At 33.8% G+C, this 20,410-nt stretch overlaps 1 protein-coding gene across 1 annotated transcript; it reads left to right on the forward strand.

The window, feature by feature from the left end:
- The first annotated feature begins 373 nt into the window (after window positions 1-373).
- LOC119839688 (organic cation transporter protein-like) lies at window positions 374-20,055 on the forward strand. The gene is made up of 6 exons (XM_038366105.1): window positions 374-790; window positions 10,701-10,902; window positions 16,046-16,301; window positions 16,374-17,024; window positions 19,032-19,213; window positions 19,532-20,055. The coding sequence occupies exons 1-6, from the start codon at window positions 636-638 to the stop codon at window positions 19,694-19,696; spliced, it is 1,611 nt and encodes a 536-aa protein (XP_038222033.1). The 5' UTR covers window positions 374-635; the 3' UTR covers window positions 19,697-20,055.
- Window positions 20,056-20,410: the final 355 nt, after the last annotated feature.

The following is a 20,410-nucleotide window of genomic DNA, read 5'->3' on the forward strand; positions in this document are numbered from 1 at the left end:
AAAAAATTAAAAAATATTCATCATAGGTAATTGGTTGAGTATTCAGTCGAAAGTTATAATGTAACGAACTCAAAAAATTACAGTGGTTCTTCCTTTTTTATATATTATCTATATTTTTTGAAGTCGGTTGAAAAAAACTTATAATATTTACACTACTCACAACTGGCTTTTGTTATTTCTTAAAGATAATAAAAACAAAAATTTGTATTCAAACAATAGAGACTCGAATTCATAATTTGCTAATACGTTACTCATTAAAAATTCATGAACACGTGCAACGAAACGGACATCCATCTCTTTTACACGTGTGCATAAACGATTGTTTATCTCTTTCACATAATGAACTAGAGTATGTAGACCGCTATCGGACCGTTGTTTATTTTTGTAATCATACACACGCAGACCTTAGTGGGGAGAGTTTGTCAGTGATTAACGCGTAACGTTACACACATTATAATTTTTAACGTTTCGAAAAAATTGCTGATTTGACATAAAAATACGCGCATGCGTGCTGATGAAAACATATCTGTCAATGCTGCGTCATTTCTTGTCAACACGTGTAGTCTGATTTGTGAAAGCTTTACAAAATGTTTTTATAGTATTTATTTCTCGTGTGTACAAAATTGGGGTTTAAAATGGCTCGCGACGTGGGCTTAGATGGGATATTGGAGGAAATTGGGCCGTTTGGAAGGTACAATGTTATGAATTATGCGTTACTTCTGTTCCCAATATATTTGGCGGGAATGTACGGTTCAGTGTATGTGTTTGAAGCTTCGGATATCGGATACAGGTAAGTTGCTTTTATTACCAAAAACTAAATAATTCCAAATAATTGTTACTTATTCACACGAAATTATAAGTTTTTATTTATATTAATATGTAGATAGCTATTTATATGTATATAGAAAATTGGATAACTAAAAACACGATTATAACAGTAATATGCTATCAGGGTTTTTTTTTTTAAATAGGCGTAAATAATTGAGGTTATGATCACTATCGGCGTAAGCTTTCACGCATGCGCAAACATTACCACAGATAACTAAATATTTATTTCGTAAAAAGAGCTTTATGTTTACAGAATGGTTTATAACCAAAACCAACATCCTTTTAAACTTCTATTCTTTGTTATTTTCTTCTCTAAGGTATTCATTATCTGTACCGCTTTTTAATGTGTATTTATAATCATACATCTAAAGGCCAAGGTTATTTATCATTATTAAAGTAAGATGGTGCGATATTCATAATTTTCAAATAACTCTAAATTCATATTATCTTAGCATGTTTTGTTTTATAATATGTAGATTTAATCGATAGCATTATTTTAGCACTGATTAAATTAATTAATTTAACCTTGAATCAGAAGCGAAAGAAAATTATTTTCGCATTGAAAACAAAAAATAAACAATCATATCAATTTAACAATGCGCAGGAATGCGTTTAAAATTGTTTTTTTCTTTATGTAATAAATATCGTAATATATTGAAGAAAGATAAGGCACCATATAAATACCGTACTGTCCTGTATGTATGTATTTAAGTATTTAAAAACTCTTACACTCATTTTACAAACTATATTGATGAACGACCACGAAACATATATTTAATTTAAATTTTCCTTGAGAATTTACCAAATCCATTGTTTAAGAATAAATCTTCCAGTATTGCAATAAAGGAATAATTCCATAGAAAACCAAGAAAAAATATTTTCTTTAATTTCATTAATTACGCGTGTACTAACTATATCTCACAAAATTTACTTTTACATAAGTAGTAAATACTGTTATTATTATTATTTTTTATTATTATTTCAACATAAAAAAAATATTACCCTATTTTAACTTATTATGCTTTGCTTTATTATATTAGGAATATTAGTAACGTATCAACCTAAGCAGATCGGAAAATAAAACATTTATTGTGGGAGTCGAGCACGCTTCGGCACGAATTGGGCCAGCTCGCACCGGGGAAGTACCACACCCCCACAGAAACCGGCCTGAAAAAGTGGCATGCCACTGTTTCGTGCGGTGAGTGGGGGAGCTGGAGGCCCGTTTCCTTTTCCTCACCCGTCCCAGTCCATTCCTTCTTTCCAGTCGTTATTCCATTCCTTTGCCCTTACCCCATAAAAAGCGGGCAGCGCATTCGCAGAGCCCCTACCTTTGCGAATGTTCATGGGCGGTGGTGACGCTTTCCATCAGGCGAACCACCAGCTGAGTTGCCCGCTATGACATAAAAAAAAAAATCATTTATTTAAGTACATACGTAGGTTGTTAGCAGTAGTATATATTGTAATATACTGTGGATATTTTATTAAACTATGATTAGATATATACCTGTTTTAGACCTTATCTAAATCAATACATATTTAAAAATATCACGCAAATTCTTAGTATCACCCATACCTTACTTTAAAGTATTAACTGGAAGGGGCTATATACTATCCCGCATACTACAATGCTATGTTATTTATTTTCTTTTACTTACATTAATACGTTCCAAATAACATGGTTGATAACGATTCTTTAAGCATATTGAAAATCGAGAGGTCGGTAATATCGTAGTTTCTAAGTAGGAGTCATTACATATAATCTATACTAATATTATAAAGCTGAAAAGTTTGTTTAAGCGCACTAATCTCAAGAACTACTGGTCCGATTTGAAAAGTTCTTTCAGTGTTAAATAGCCCATTTATTGAAGAAGGCTATATTGACTATATGTTTACCACGGGTGATGCCGGGGCGGACCGTTAGTTTAGCTTGTCATCCATGTGTATGCTTAGATCTTTGAATCTTGACAAAATATTTTGATGCGGGTTCTTTCAATAGATAGATTGATTTAAGAGTAAGATTAATCCACATATAACACACATAACCGCACCCATGCGAAGCCTAGGCGGGTCGCTAGTCTCATATATCATAGATTACTAGGTGATCCAACTCCATAAATATTTTCCACTGTTTTTACCAGCAACCGTTATAATTTTACAAAGGAAATCTTGCACGCCGGTAAATCAAGGTAGATCGTAGGTGTTGAGTTCGCTTCACATTAACGTTAACGTGACAAAGTGAATTACGGGGAGCCTTAACCGTTTTAGACGTGAATATCCTACTACAATATAAATGAGAAAGTTTGTAAGGATGTGTGTGTGTTTGTTGCTCTTTCACGCAAAAACAACTGAACCGGTTGCAATGAAATTTGTCACGGAGATAGCGGGACAACTGGAATAACATAAAGTCAACTTTTTATCCCGATATTCCTACGGGATACGGACTTGCGCGGGTGAAACAGCGGGGCGCAGCTAGTAAACGTATAAAGATAAAATATGCTCCTCCTTTGTCTGTCAAAGAGGGCCCACTGAAAACCAGTGAATCTACGTCACAGATTAACACCGAGTGGTGTCCTTTTTTAAATGTTTTAATGCTGCACAGACTATGTTTTATGTGGAGAAATCTTGATATAAGATACCCACGCAGCCATGGGTTATGTCGGATATCTACTAAAGTCCCACTGTGTTCCAACGCCCTTCTTCAGGAGTTTAATGGGAACATACATCATGACACTGGATTTTTATATATAAATAAGATGTTAAAGAAAATCCAGCCAAATGGTCAGTCAGAAAAAGACAACCCCTTTTGTGGTGCAAAGCCGTATATGTTTAAAAAATTGCAGTTAATTGATATCTTAACAAGAGAATATGTTTTATATTCTTCATTGGTATGTTAGGTTTCGAAGAAAACGCTAATATTTTTAGTTAGTTAGTTAGTTAGTTAGTTCTTAATCTCAAATTTAAATTCATTCATAATGTGTATTCTCAATTGATATTGGAATAAATTATCAGTATAGTGTATTTGTTATTTATTTATGTGTAATTATTATATAACACAGTTTACAACTGCAAATAAAAACACAACCAAACACTAGCTAGTATGACGATAACCTATACGAATCGAAATATATACACTCTACTCGCATTCTTTTCAAATCAGGTCAAAATAATGTCGTTGACCCCACTTTCGGCAATGAGGAGTTAAGTGGTACGAATAATATGTACGTGAAATTAAATCATGGAATGCCTCGACCTTTGTCATAAATATTTCATGTCATTAGACTCTCGTTGCCAAGTCACTAGGTGCATTGTATAAAAGAAAATGCTTTCTATCACTGTCTTCAATCATTAAAACTATGCAAAGGATTTTGATGAGGTTTTCTTTATAGAAAGCGTCGTTCAAGATGTATGTAAGTACTTGTTGCGCCCCACGGTTTCACCCGTGTAAGTCCGTACCCCGTAGGAATATCGGGATAAAAAGTTGCCTATATGTTACTCCATTTGTCCAGTTGTCTACGTACCAAATTTAATTGCTATCGATTAAGTAGTTTTTTCGTGAAAGAGTAACAAATACACACACATCCTTACAAACTTTCGCATTTAAAATATTAGTAGGATTAGTAGGCTGATAACAACAATTAAAATTCTCCTAATTTAACGCATGCGTAAAAATTATTGTTTTTTGTACTTGAATAATGTGCGTCTATCCATCTTCCAGAGTAGAATATATATAAACTGTTTATTTCATCATTAAATTGATAACTCTTATTATATTAAAATTGAATGACATCGCAATATAAACTTCAATTTATTCTGAACGCTGAAGTTCAATTGAAAAAATATTTGTCAGATTGGATATGCAAATATTATAAATATGTTAAAGGGGTAGGTTTTAAGATTTAACCACTACACAAATTTTATGATATTTAACGTGAGATAGTTGAAGAGCCTAGCCTATATAATATAATATGCTATGTATGAATTCTTTTCAAAAATCTCCAGTCTTATAAAATACAAGACGACAATATCCTTTCATTACACAGGAAATGTAATGTACAATGTACTCGTGTTTTGTAACGACGTAATTAAAGTACTACAGTGTGCAATGTCTCATAAATCATATTAGGGCAATATAGATAATTTTCCCCTCGTAATGCAGCGCAGTAAATGATAATTGAACTCCGGTTCGGTTCCGTCACAAATGGCTGTTTTATCTGAAGACTAGATAACGCAGCGTTAATTTTTGTTTGATTAGGCTCTAAACGAACATCACATATGGATCATAAGCAAAAAAAAAAAAATCATAAGCAGCGTTTTTTTTTCTTCTTTGTATCACAGCATAAAAACGCTTTATATGTGCCGGATGTTCGTTTCCTCTTTCTCAATAGAATATGAAAAATTCGTTACTGATCGCACGTCTTTTGTTTTTTCTCTAATTGTCTCAAGACAATATCCTAAAGCATAAAAAATTCGATTAGTGAAATAGGATCGTGGGTGGCCGATTAATTATTTTTTATTTTATGTGACCGATTAAATATCTTCTTCCATTTTGATCGTCGACATCCACTGGTAATTTTACAATAAATTCTTTTTTTTTTAATGTAGAGATGTAACAAATTTGATTCGTTACGTGTTAGTGAATAGCATAGTACGTACTAGCGGTCCGTCCCGGCTTCGCCCGTAGTACATATATAGCCTATAGCCTTTCTCAATAAATAGGCTATCTAACGTTAAAATAATTTTTCAAATCGGACCAGTAGTTCCTGAGATTAGTGCGTGCAAACAAACAAATAAACTCTTCAGCTTTACAATTATGTAGGATAGATTTGTTATCTGCATTATTTGATAATACGTACTTATAGTCCCGTTCATAAATATTATGTGATCTTTTACTTATCATTATATTTTTATTTAAAACAGCGTCAGACGTCCGATCCGAACTTTTAGGGAAACACAAATTAACTTTATTATACTAACGAATATATTTGAAGAAAAACTCAAAGAAAGAAGAAGACACAAATAAGTTTTTGTCTAACCTAACCTAGATATGAATGGCTATATATAAGTCGTTGAATAAATTTATTTTTAAATGTAACTTTCAAAAGAATCAGTATAATTAGCACGGTCAACAACCTAATATTCTAGAAACCAGTATTTTAAAATAATGTTTGTAATTTGAGACAGTTACTAAAAAAAACACATTTTCTGTAATTATGAATGTAGTACTGTACAAATTAAATAAAGAGGTGAGGTTTAATGTACTCTCCGGATCTCCTAAACCGACTTTAGTAGCCAAGTTATCTAATGCGTGTCATAGGATATATTTTATTTTGTTTTTATCGCGCTTTAACCCGGGCGGAACCAGGGCGAGTGGTAAAAACGTATATTCTGTATTATCCCGGGTCAAGTATATAATATTGGCTAGTATATTATTATATACTATATTTGTAAAACATGTTTCCTGTTTTATGAAAGTTATGAAATGGACTTTTTATAACACACAGACACAAAATGACGTGCTCTCTTGATATATTCATACGTAGCGCATGGGCGCAAATGCCCATTTGAAATAAACAAAACATAGCATTGTCGTCAGATTTAATTTAATTATTTAATAATTAGCTAAGAGTCATAAACATAACCTTATGTACATCATATATTTTTATCTAATCTATATTATGTCTTATATGTATATATAAATAATAAATTAAGATCTAAATGTTTGCTATAAACTTGAGAACGACTCAACATTCTTATGGATATAAAAACAACCTTTAAATCCTACTAATATATCCTACTAATCCTACTAATATTATAAATCGAAAGTTTGTAAGGATGTGTGTGTCTTTGTTGCTCTTTCACGCAAAAACTACAGAACCGATTGCAATAAAATTTGGTACGTAGACAGCTGGCCAACTGGAATAACATATAGGCAATTGTTTATCCCGATTTTCCTACGGGATACGGACTTACGCGGGTGAAACCGCGGGGCGCAGCTAGTATACCATAAAAAGTCATTTAACATCCAATGATGGTCTATAAATTCCAGGATTCTATATGTGCATACAAGTTTAAAAACGTTACTCAATTGTCACGTACGAATGTGATAAATTCATTCAATGTAGGATTATCAGCACTAAGCGATTTATTTGTTTATATATAATTGTTTGTATCGCTCTAAACATGCGAATGAAAGTCTCAATATAAATACAAAGTGTGATGTGATAGTGTTTTGTCATAGTATTGACGAAATTATTAAGGATTGAGACTGTGTAACTTTTTCTCTCACGTCATTTTAACATAGACAGAACCTTAGAAGTGCATAAAGAAACTCGCTTAAATCCTAAATGCCTGTTTAGATACATGTTGTATGGAAATTGTGACTGAAAATAAATAAATAATAAAGATTTTGATATTGTTGTTAAAAATCTACTTTTTGTGTAAATTGAACATTTTTTTTATACGCCTCTTGAAAATAGTCTCCAAACAATCATTAACTTTTCTCAAAACCTTATTTTCTATCACTTCCTACACTTGGTTATACGAAAAAATATATAGAGAATCTAACATTAAAACAATCATGAAAAATAAACAGCGTATGATAATTATAATACGGATACACCTTCACAAAAGGTCAAAAAGCGAATATTCGTAAGCAAAACACACTATGTATTAATTGTTATTGTTTACTTACATATTGATGCCATTTACATGATATAAATGATAATTAATTAAGATGTCTATTTGTTTGATTATTTAATTAGAATAAACACAGATATTATTGATATTTTGACAAATAGTTTATCGATATGGAATCATGATAAGGTTACGAAACAGGAAATGCAGTAACATTATAATCGTATTTATTAAATACGGACTTTATAATATCGACATCATCTTCATTATCACCAATAATGATATGAGGTAAATAAGGCAATCAAATGAAACACACTAGTGGCGCCAGGACAGGAGATTTTCAGAGATGGTAAAATTCAGATGGAGGTGGGAAATTCGTTCATTACATAAATGAAATGCTTAAGCAATTTGAAATAAATATTTTAAAAATATTTAAAATATCAAATTTGACTGCAAAAAAAAACGGAATTTTAAAAGTGCCCAGTATTACGCTAAGCTTGTATCTGCTTTCTACAACAGCAAACTACACGTGAAATAAACAACAGAATAGATGAAAAAGGCGCATTCACAAGCACCTAGCTGGCGATTTCTAAAGCCAACCTTTGGGGTTCTTTTTGAAAAATTCTATTGTAATCCAAAACTGACAAACGGCGTTACGTCACGGCCGTATAAATCCAATTCGAACAGCAATTGTTGCGTACAAATATACCTACAAACATATCCTGTGCGTGCGATCGAATCATAACCCGATAGAACCTGACAATGACGCGGAAACCTCCCCCGAATATTTGATGTATCCAATAGATGACATAAATCTTAGTTCTTACAAGGAACGTGGTTTGAAAACTTACGCGAGAAAGTATTTTTTGTCGTGGACGTATTGCGAACAGATCAAATTAGTGTTAAACTATATGCTGCTCTGTATTACATAATGTATAGTAAAGAAATAAATAAATAAACTGGTGCGAGATTTTATTATTTATTTTCGCTACACACATTGTAACAGAAATCAAAATCTTGGACAGAGTTAAGTTAAAATTATTGAATACATTTGTACAAGATACCACTATAACTAACTATAACTAACAAGGATATAAGAGTAATGATCCTTTTATATTTTTTCCTGGAAGCTAGAGCATTTCATCAAACCTATTAACCTTTATCCTAAAACCTTCAGAATTGGCAATCCATTTTCAGAGGCACCAGGCTTCTGCATGTGTTCGTGATGATCACTTACCATCGACTGACCCACCGGCCTCTTTAACAACAGACGTAAAGCAGCTAGTGGGTTACCAAAATAAACAAGGATTTCAGAGGCGAATATTATAATTCATTCATTCAGCGTACAAAGCAGCCGTCACTTGATATGAAACCAAGTATTACGCTATCACATACATCTGTTCGTACACCGCACAATCAATCACGGAGTAGACTGATATTAATTGTATTTGTTATTAAATTGATATCCACAATATGGGCTACTATTTAGTCCCTAAAGACTATGCAGTGGCAATTTTATTGGGTGTGGATTACAATTAAGGAATCGTGTCGAAAGTTCTGGATATCTGCCTAGCTGGGCTAATATAAATGGATTCTATTAAACTCGTATTTCATAGAATTTACTGTAATGGAAATCATGGACTTTGTACATAAATGTTGGCGAGGTCAACTGAAATTCTTTCCTCTCGGAAATATTGGTTTCCGGATCATCTCTTCATGACTATGATGAAATGTAACAGAATTCGTAATTAACCGAATAATGCGTCGCTAGTGTATTTCACAGAAAATATTATAATAGAGAATAAAATGTCATATATGTTTTGAAATGTCAATATTATGAAAATGTATGACTTTCATGTATTTTTCAACCTATACGTATATATTAGGAAATAATTGCGAAGAAATCCTGACGCCATAGCGTACCGTTAACAACAAATCGCACAGAGCAGAACAACAGGATTAAACAGTACATGACTAACTGCCGCAGGGCATACATTTAATGTTATCCCGCTTGATCACAATTACACTGGCCCAACCGTCATGTAGGGGAACGTCACTCGGACATGGGATTGCGTGAGCGCCGGCAGGCATGTTGTACCATACTCTTTGTGCTGGATAGTTAATATCGTGTACCGTGTGAGTTTTTGCAACACGTAACTGGCAGTTTTGTCGACATTGTTTTGGTTTTAGGGTGGTTGAGGAGTGATTTTGATTGGCAATGGATTCAAAAGATGCTTTTTGTAATGACATATGTAATACAATGTACATATAAATAACGAAAAGTATAATAATAAATATTGAAAGGAAACGATTTCGTCTACACTATATACATAATACATTATTATAATAAACTGTAATATAAGTAATGTTAATCTTATTGTTTTGAAATATTCTCGGTTAAACATTCATATATATCTAATTGATTTTACATGCACGTTCAAATCAGCTAAGCAACAGCATTCTATAACTAGTGCAATCCAAAATACAAGAATTCTCAATTTCATTTTATAATCCATTTACTATAGGGTAAGTAATACGTTTGGGGGTATAAGGCGTGGCTGTTAACCCCCGCCGTTGAAGGCGAACGATGGCCACCGTTGGGTTTTAGTGGGTAGGGTTTGATTGCGAGTCCCACATACCCCCTCTCAGAAAAACTGTAGAGGGGGATGCGTAAATGCATTTCCCAACGTTACAAAAAAAAAAAAAAAAAAAAAATAAAAAAAAAAAAAGGGTAAGTAATACGTAAAGACAAAAACACTTTTTAAACTTAAAAAATTATCAAAACTTACCCTTTATAATTAACAAGCATATATTAGCTTCATATTTGTATGTATCCGACCCCTTTAGACTCAATTTAGACCCATTTTAAACGGACAATTTTAATTCAAACTTTGTACACTTTAATTATGTATTATTAATTCATTCATTGCAGCTATTCACACAATAAATAGTACTAGCTGCGCCCTGCGTTTTCACCCGCGCAAGTCCGTATCCCGTAGGAATATCAGGATAAAAAGCTGCATATATGTTATTCCCGTTGTCCAGCTGTCTACGTACCAAATTTCATTGCAATCGGTTCAGTAGTTTTGCATTAAAGAGTAACAAATATACACACATCCTTACAAACTTTCGCATTTATAATATTAGAAGGATAGTAGGATGTAGGATATCTCAATAGATAGAGAGAGAAGTTATCAATATAACTTCATGTAGATAACAATATTATTCCATACCAACAGATGTAGCGTGCCCCAATGCGAAGGGCTAAACACATCGTGGCTGGACTACGCGATACCGAGAGACAAGAAGGGCCCCTCCAGATGCAAGCAATATGTATGGCGAGAGAACACCACCGATACCTGTAGCAAGGACCACTTCGAGAGCACGGAAAAGGATTGCGACTCCATTGTGTACAACGATGAGGATTCCGCGGTTAGAGATGTAAGTCTTTCTCTATACTAGTATTATAGAGCTGAAAAGTTTTTTTGTAGTTTCACTGCGCTTATCTCAGGAACTACTCCGGTCCGGAAGGTCCGATTTGAGAAATTGTTGCCGTGTTAGATAGCCCATTTATTAAGGAAGGCTTTAAGCTATATAACATCAGTAGTAATTCCTGTAGGTAAAACCGCGGGGCACAGCTAGTATTGGATATAATTATCATAGTAGTAAAATGACTGATCATCTAATGAAAGTGGAACGAGGTTATTGTAATAGGGTTTTTCAATTAGTATATTATATTCAACTAGCTTTTGGCCGCGGCGTTATACGCGTTTAGTATTCGGAGTAGTTTAATAGATGTATATATAAACCTTTCTCTTGAATCACTCCATCAATAAAAAAGCCCTATCAAAATCCGTTGTGTACTTTTAAAGATTTAAGCATACATAGGGTCATAAGGACTACATTGACGCTAGGGCTTTTTTAGTATGTAAGATATTATTTCAAGTGTTCTAAATTTAAATAATAACGTTTTTACCTACTGCACAAAATTTTCACGAAAACAATTATTATTATTTTAAACAATTTACTAAATCGACTTCAGATTATTATATATACACCAAGCACCAGATTTGCAATAAAATTAAGGATCATCAAAATCATTATACAGTCAAACATAAAAAATTAAAAGGAATTGGTAACCACCTTCTTTTGAAGTCGGTTGATAATTACAATTCACATCGATTACAATGAGATTCAATTTATCATTTCTCTTAAATACAACTCTCGCATGATACACCGGGTTTTGTTTAACTCAACTTCTATAAACACACGAATATAAACAAATACAGAACGATCAAACACAAGAAAGTACTAAATACAGAACAGTCATTCTATTTTCAAAACACCTGATACAATCAACAACCTAACGTACAACAACAAAACAAATAAATAATATCACATCGCGCACACGGTAAGGCCGTGGAAGCATAATCAAACAAGATTATCGGAGTCATCCAACCGACGGACGACACCGAAAAGATTAACAATTATCACCATACGAGCATCACGCCACGGTAACCGTGTTTTGATAGCATATCAACATGACACCGCCACGTGGGGGACTTTGACGCGAGATAGGTGTTTTTAGATGTTTGGTAATCTATTTTTATAATACGTGAAGCGAAAACTTTGAGCGTGCACGTTACAACTCGCTTTTATTAGCTTCACCTTTGCTTTGACTGTTTGTTGTTGGTAACGAACCTATCTGTAACTTTGTATAATGTATATATGTAGTTTAAGTATGTTCATATAAATTATTATTTATTTGAATTATCATATTGATATATTGCATATATTATCTAATTTAATTTATTGACTTGTAATATTCATTTATTTCTTTATATTTTTTGTAAAGTACATGCATTTTAAAAGTTGTGAAGTGGCTGGCAATCCAGATGTCGGAAGGGTGTCACTGAAAATCAGTGTTGAGGTGTTCTGCCTCAAATATACTGAGTGGCATCCTTTTTTGGCGCATGCAACCACACGTAATTTAGATTAATTTATTCATTTTTGTTTTCATTCTCTGATTATGTTTTTTTTTCATTGACTTTCTTTCTTTTTATTTTTCTATTTTTATGTTTGTATGTGTGTTTGTGTGTGTTAAAATAAATTGATATTTCTTTCCGTCTTTCTTTCTTTGTTTGAATGCTGGCAGACTCGTTTTTTTTTGTCATAGTCGGAAATGAAGCTGGTGGATGGCATGATGGTAAGCGCTACCACAGCCCATGAACAGTTGGAGAGGCGTAAGGTCGCAAGCTACTATTTCAAGCCGGTCTTCTGTGGGGGTGTGGTACTTCCCCGGTGCAAGCTGGCCCAATTCGTACCGAAGCGTGCTTGAATGCCACACCTTAAACAGACAGATTAAAATCAAACTTTGTACACTAATCAAGCATGGATGACTATAAAATAATTTCATGAGATAACAGACACGATTAAATAAATTCCTTACGTATACTCTGTATAAGACAAATGAGATAATTAGTTTATTCTATCACTAGCATTCCGCCCGCGGCTTTGCTCGCGTAGTCACGGATAAGATAGACTCGGGACGTTACCGACAAAGTTCCCGTTCCCGTTAGATTTCCGGGATGAAAACCATCCTATGTCCTTTCTCGGGTCTAAAACTATCTCTGTACCAAATTTCAACATAATCGGTTTAGCCGTTCTTGAGTTATAAATAGTGTAACTAACACGACCTTCTTTTATATATTAGATTATAGAGCGTGTTTTTCAAAATATTTATTCATTATTTTAGCGCAATTTGATACACTTGAAACTTGTTTTTTTGTATGTTTGTAACGCTTTCACGCAAAGACCACTGGACCGATTTCAAATATTCATTCACCAATAGAAAGCTGCAACTTCACTGAGTGGCATAGGCTTTACATATACCACGGGCAAAGCCGGGGTGACCACCTCGTAGTTTATATAAGGGAAAAGCGCAATAAGCAATTTTTTAAATATTGAAAAAAAAAAAGCACAAAAACACATACTTCGATGCATTTGACTCACAGTTACGGTCGAATTTCGACCCCCAGCCACCAATGTAGTCGTTGGTTTTTTATATTTGTACTGCATTTGTGTAATCTTGTATTGTCAAAGCTTGAGCGATAGCACAGACATAGATAACACAGACGCAGACTATGCTGCACAGATTACTGCGATAGTATTTTAATCGTAAAAAAAAGGTTCTTACGTCTACTATAACTGCTCTTGTTGACTCTCACAGACTGTACTGCACAGATCACTAAAAAGTTACTAAGACTGTATTTAAATAGAGAAAGAATAGCTTTTTTCAACTCTATTAAAATGCTCTTGTTGAGTCTAAGGATAAAAAGTGAAGTCTCGTGTCCCCTACTGGGGTATGGGGCAGATGATATACATCTGTTTCACTGATCGAAACTGCCAGACCGAGACATTTTTTTTTATTTTCCCAACCGGGAATCGAACCCAGGACCCCTCGGTTCTACGCTCACGCGTTTACCACTGTACCAAGGAGGCGTCGTAAGGATAATACTTCACAATTATTTTCATGACAATTACATGAGATTTTTATTCAATTTTTTTTTTAATGTAAAATGTAGTTGAGTACCTCTAACGGTACTACGTCATTAACAAAAACGAGTTTAGCATTATTTTTATATGCTGGGAATTATACTAACCAATGTTCACTTGCATAAATTACAATAAATGAAAATAATAATAATATAGAAATATATTTCAAGATAAGAATCTTATAATATACCATGAACTGAAGTAGTACAGGCCAAGGTGCGAGTAATAACAAATATAAACAAACACATCGGTTTTATACATTTTAGTAAACAGTTGCAAACAAATAACAAATAATTATCCTGCTGACAAACAATCGTAAAACTTTATCACGTTTAGAAATGTCCAAGCATTATAACTATATCATTGCAAACACCTAATTTTAATCATAAATTATTTAACTAGATTCACATTTCATCGTGAGAAACAGACATGTCGAAGAATCGAAACTTCGACAAAACGTGACAACTGTTTAGTACTAACCCACACGTGGCCAGCGTGGTGGGTCATGAGTAGAACCCTCAAAGGAGTCATAACGTCACTCAGAGGCGAAACATCACTCATTTATGAAATAAAGACACTGTCATTAATTTAAATGTTTGTCTAAAAATCTTCTGATGATAATTCTACCATTAGAACCGACATTTAGGTAAACCAATTAAGTCCAATAGCAGAGACCCTAATTTCCGTTCCGTTATATTTGGATGCGAATTGGTAGAAGTAACTATTTTGCACAAATTTAGCTGCTCCAAATACCATAAATCCAATATATAAAAATAAAGTCTAAGTGTTTGTATGGTGTAAGATTTTAATATTTTGAAGTGAGGGAAATAAATTATTTTACACATACGCACGCAAAATAGATAGCAATAGTATTATATGTTGTCTTCATATCATGGATGTTACTATAAATAACTTTAAGGAATACAGGATATTAGAACGTTTTTAAACGATATAACAATACAACAGTGATGCAGTAATTTGCTTAGTATCTTGACCCGGAATACGACCTCATAATGATCATTTTATCGACGCGACTTATCATTAAAAGATACGACGACATTTTATTATGTTGTATGCTGCTGTAATGATCTCTTATATTTTATTTGAAACCATTGTTCTTCTAAATTCGAACGCAATCGAACATCAATTTTTGGGCGAATTAAATAAAGTTACATAAGATTATTTAAAAAATTATTGTTTGTCACTTATATTTAACCAGCTATTGGTGTTCTTTGTTATTGGCGTATTTATTGTGATAATTAATCAGATACTGTAAAATTAGCTGTTTAGGTACCTTTTATAAATAAAATAAAATAAAAAATGAATTTAGATGAGACTGTTCATCTTAGTTGATCACAGGTGGATGAAATTAGTGAAATATATTTGTGTCATTGTCTTGTTAGTTTCAACTGACTTGGGTTTAGTACCTCAGACCTGTCTGTTGCGTGAACCGATTTTGATGGAAGGCAGTTTAGTTTTTTGTTTCAAATAATAATACAGAAGCATTTGGTATCTATTTAAGTGTCCGATGCTCTTCGTAATAACATAAATAATAGAATTGTATGTTTGCTTTGCCCTGATGTTTCCATGCAATAATGCATACAATTTGCCGAACATAGAATTGTAGCTGAAAAAAACATTCTTACGATATCACTAATCTTGTATTACAGAGCAAAGAGTCATAAAGCAGATATTGAAGCATGTAATTAAAGCAATAAACGCCATCTATACAATAAGTACCGGATGTGTGTTTAACGGAATTGTAGATTGTTCAGTCGTTAACGACTAGATACAAAATACAATTTTTTTTAATTTTCAGAAGAATCCGTTTGTTTGCATATTAATATATTTCTTCAAAGTATAGCTCATGCTAACGAAGTATTTCCATAGTAGAAAATTGTTTCTAAATTACAGTAACACTTCAAGTAAATCTGCTTATATTTATATGATTGTATAAAGACATCATTATCATCATCATATGAAGAACATTCTAGAAATAAGGACACGTTCTGTTTTCTATTGTTTTCAGTTTGACCTCGGCTGCCAGAATTGGAAAAGGACTCTAATAGGCACGTTTCACAATTCGGGGCTGTTCATCTCTCTGCCACTAACGGGCATTATTTCAGACAAATATGGCCGTAGGTTAGCCCTGTCCGTGGCTTCCCTCATGAACGGTATATTTGGTTTTCTGAGATCATTCTCCACTAGCTACACAATGATGGCCATATTTGAGTTTCTCGAAGCGGCCTTGGGTGCTGGAGCTTATAGTACCGCGTTTGTTATTGGTAAGTTTTGAATCACTAATTTTTATTATAATATAATATGCAAGTTTTATTTAAAATGACGTCCTTTTACAGCAATGGAACTCGTCGGACCCAAAGGCAGAGTGTTCGGGAATACACTAATCAACGCAGTCTACGTGCTGGGGCTGATGACGCTAGCCAGCCTGTCATGGTATCTACAGAGTTGGAGGACCCTACTCAGAATAATATACATTCCAGCCATGTCTGTGTTCTCATATCTGTGGCTTCTAAACGAGAGCGTACGATGGCTGCTCAGCAAAGGACGACATCAAGAAGCCATGGCCATCATAAAAAAAGCAGCAAAAATGAACAAGGTCAATTTGTCCGATCAAGTTCTGACTCCCCTTTATGAATTGGACAAACTCTCAACTGATCCGGACAACGAGAAGTCCAAAGAAGACGTAGTAGAAGAGAAAAAAGAATCGATGTTTATGCGAGTGATAAAATCTAGTATCATTAGGAAAAGAGTGGCTGTGTGTTCGTTTCTGTGGATAACATGTACCTTTGTGTATTACGGTCTGTCAATAAACTCGGTGTCGTTGGCGGGTAATAAGTACGTGAACTTTATGCTGGTGGGTTTTGTGGAGATACCCGCAAATTTCGTGTGTTTACTAGTGTTGGACAGATTCGGGAGGAAGAAGGTCCTAGTCATAATGTATGTGCTGAGCGCGTGTTTGTGTATCAGCCTGTCATTTTTGCCTAAAGGTAGGTGAAGTTTTATAATACCCAATATACATCCGCGTATCTTTATTATGCCTCATTTTTCGTGATATTACACCTCAATAATGATATCGTGTTTTAAGGTTATTTCTTAGCTGATGATAAAAGAAAGAAATTGTTCTGACTTGATCACTCTTGAACGTCGTGGCGTAGTTCAAAGTTATGTAATTCTAGCCACATAACACAAGATAAAAAAGAAACTGTAAAAATTACTGATCTGTAACCGCATGCTAGTATTAATATTTGTAAACAATTGTGTGTTTGATTGCATTTATTAATTTATTTATTTAAAGGTTTACCAGTAATTGTAACACAGATTAATTCATTCAGATAAATACATTCTCTGCTCGAATCCTATCAGGCTTGACATGGTAGAGCAAGGACAAATCAAACTTTGCATGTATGGAAAATTTATCACTAACACATGTTTAATTTTGGACCAACCAACCAAACTTTTGTGAACCCTTAGTATTCGAAAAGTCAAATAGGAAAGTCAAAGATTGAGATGAAGCATCGCTTACCAAACATCCAATGAAGTACATGTATTTATAGACGCTTGCTCAACATCTATGGCAGATTTCCGAGAAAATATTTTAAAACGAAGTTGAGGTTGCTTCATATTTATCGTGTCGCCATCAAAGTTGCGATGGCTCCTCACTTCAGAACCGTTTCCCGGTTCATTCATTTATTCATGCAATGTTTGTTAAACGACCGTCTCAAGTTTACTCCAAGATATTATTATAGCAACAGGAAAGCTGCTATAATATTATTGGTATAACTCATAAGTTCATTTTTAACTGACTTTAAAAAAGGAGGTTCTCAATTCGACTTTGATGGGGTTTGTTACCAATGGTAAGAACTTTTAACTGGAAAACCTGATTTTGATGAGCAAGCACTACAAAGTAGGGTTTCGATTTTATGATCATCATTACAATAGATAAAATAATTTATTCGTAATGGATAAACACGCAAAACACGAACGCAAACTAATCTACTACGAACTACTTTCACATATCAAATACATAGATATCAATTATTCAAATATGATAACCAAGAGTTTTTGTTAAACATTCATTCCAATTCAATCTGATACTGTGGGCGCAGACTAAAAATTTGCAAAGAAAATCATAAATTATTTATGATCAGCGAAACTCCAAGGTCCAAACTCGGGAAAGTCAATTTAGCATAAACTGTCTTAGGGATCATCGCCTTTGTTTGCCTTAAATCGACTCTGAAGAGATTTGAAAATTTATTTTGCTTTGTTTTGTTTGTGGTTCTCTTTAAAGCGATAACAATGTACGATATCATTTACCCTGCTTATATTATAAACTAGACGCTCGTCCCAGCTCCGTCTGGATATCAAGATTCCTATTGGGAGCATTTAATCGGGATAATTATAATTTGTACTAGAAGCAGAGTTAAAACTCCTAAACTTACCAGGAAATCCCTGATTATTGACATCAATAGTGAAATAAAATAACAATAGACGGCCAAATCGATTAATTATATACTTATATTAAAATAACTGATTTCTATCTTCTATCTATTCTATCTATTCTATTATATCCCATTTATTTTACATATTATCGAAAAAAGATTGCTAATATTATTTCGTTTCCTTCAAACATTAAAACATTGCACAATTAACTCGCTTGACAACTTAGCTGCGTTCTCTAAACACAATCCTATCCTAACCTATCCTACTATATCCTACTAGTCCTACTAATATGTATTGTAAATACGAAAGTTTTTTTAAGGATGTGTGTGTTTGTTACTCTTTCACGCAAAAACTACTGAACCGATTGCAATGAAATTTGCTACCTAGATAGCTGGACAACTGGAATAATATACAGGCAGTTTTTATCCCGATATTCCGGGATAAGGACTTACGCGGGTGAAACCGCGGGGCGCAGCTAGTTCTAATAAAAACAGTACAGTAATATTCGAACAGCACTTTTTGTCTGTAAAAAAAATCTTCTCTATCCAAAACAGGTCAGAAATGGTGGTCACTAGTGCTATATCTTTCTGGAAAGTTCTCGATCACGGTAGCCTACAGCTCCGTGTACATCTACGTATCTGAAGTGTTTCCGACCAGCGTGAGACAGTCGCTCCTGGCTGTGTGCTCTTCGCTGGGCAGAGTTGGGTCCACTTTGGCGCCCTTGACACCGCTCCTTGTAAGTTGGCTTCTTGATTTACTGCCGATTTCGATATTCCAGATACCATGAATTTATACAATAATTCAAGCTTCAAAAAATCTAGTGATAGTTTTGTTCAGTTTAAAAATTTATGTAAGTTTTCTGTTCTATGCTATTAGGGGGAGTGCATAAATTACAATCAACAAATATTTGCCGAGACCCCCCGCTCTCAACATAAGATTTGACTAGACCCCCTCCTTCCTTAAAAATCTCACGTAATTTATGGACGCCCCCTAAGACTACAAAGTTTAAAACCCATATTGCTGTTAGCATACGAGTATAATGTTTATTTTACAGGCGCTATACTACGACAATCTTCCCGCCATATTCTTCGGAAGTCTGGCCCTAGTAGCAAGCGTGTTAGTCTTCTCTCTACCAGAGACAATTAACCAGCCTCTTCCCGATACGATAGAAGATGCAGAGAGACTCTCCCAAAGAAAGGACAGGAAAGAATGTGCTTAACGTTAAAAAAATCGTTAATTTGTTAGCAAAATCAGATGGATTGTGATTTTTTTATTGAAAGTTGTCTGTCTTTGTGATTAATACTGTATTGTGGATCTATATATTTTTAATATATGCACATTTCTATGCAAGCACAGAGCCCTCGAGTTCTAGTCTCTGGATTGCTACGCGCGTTTTCGCTTGCTCTCCGTAAAACGTTAGGAATTTTCTAATTCCTAAACAAATAATCAGTTCATAGAATTTTACAGTTAATTCCGCTCAAACTCATTAATTAAGGTTCCTTGTGAAGGTATATTATATTTTTGTGGACGACCTACTTTAAGTACTTGCTATTGCAATAAATTTTTAATGTGACTTCTTTTTATTTAACCTAACTCTTTTTTATTAAGTTAACTAGACACCCCAAAGTACGTTATATACTTATATAAAGAACAAGATGAAATTCATAGCATTTCAATATTTCGTAATGTCTGAAATACATTTGAGATAACAGAAGGATTTGGTGTATTTATTACATTTTTTTTTTCAATTTGCGACATATCGATTACACATTCCGGTATTTTAATTGCTAATCCCACATTATTTCCGTTTTCGGTATATCAGCTCTATCTCACATCAAGTGAAATAAAGGGCTCAGTATCGGAATTCAAAATAGCTTTTTCATGAAATCATGTTTACCTCTATGCTAGATTTACTACAGAAGGAACGCAATGA

Source organism: Zerene cesonia, chromosome 4 (genome assembly GCF_012273895.1).
Source record: "Zerene cesonia ecotype Mississippi chromosome 4, Zerene_cesonia_1.1, whole genome shotgun sequence".
NCBI classification, from domain to species: domain Eukaryota; kingdom Metazoa; phylum Arthropoda; class Insecta; order Lepidoptera; family Pieridae; genus Zerene; species Zerene cesonia.

Excerpts from the sequence above, each read along its gene's own strand:
- LOC119839688 (XM_038366105.1), top strand. The coding sequence starts at position 636 with ATGGCTCGCGACGTGGGCTTAGATGGGATATTGGAGGAAATTGGGCCG. Across the intron at positions 10,903-16,045 it reads AGGATTCCGCGGTTAGAGAT|TTTGACCTCGGCTGCCAGAA; the intron begins GTAAGTCTTTCT and ends TATTGTTTTCAG. Across the intron at positions 19,214-19,531 it reads CGCCCTTGACACCGCTCCTT|GCGCTATACTACGACAATCT; the intron begins GTAAGTTGGCTT and ends TTTATTTTACAG.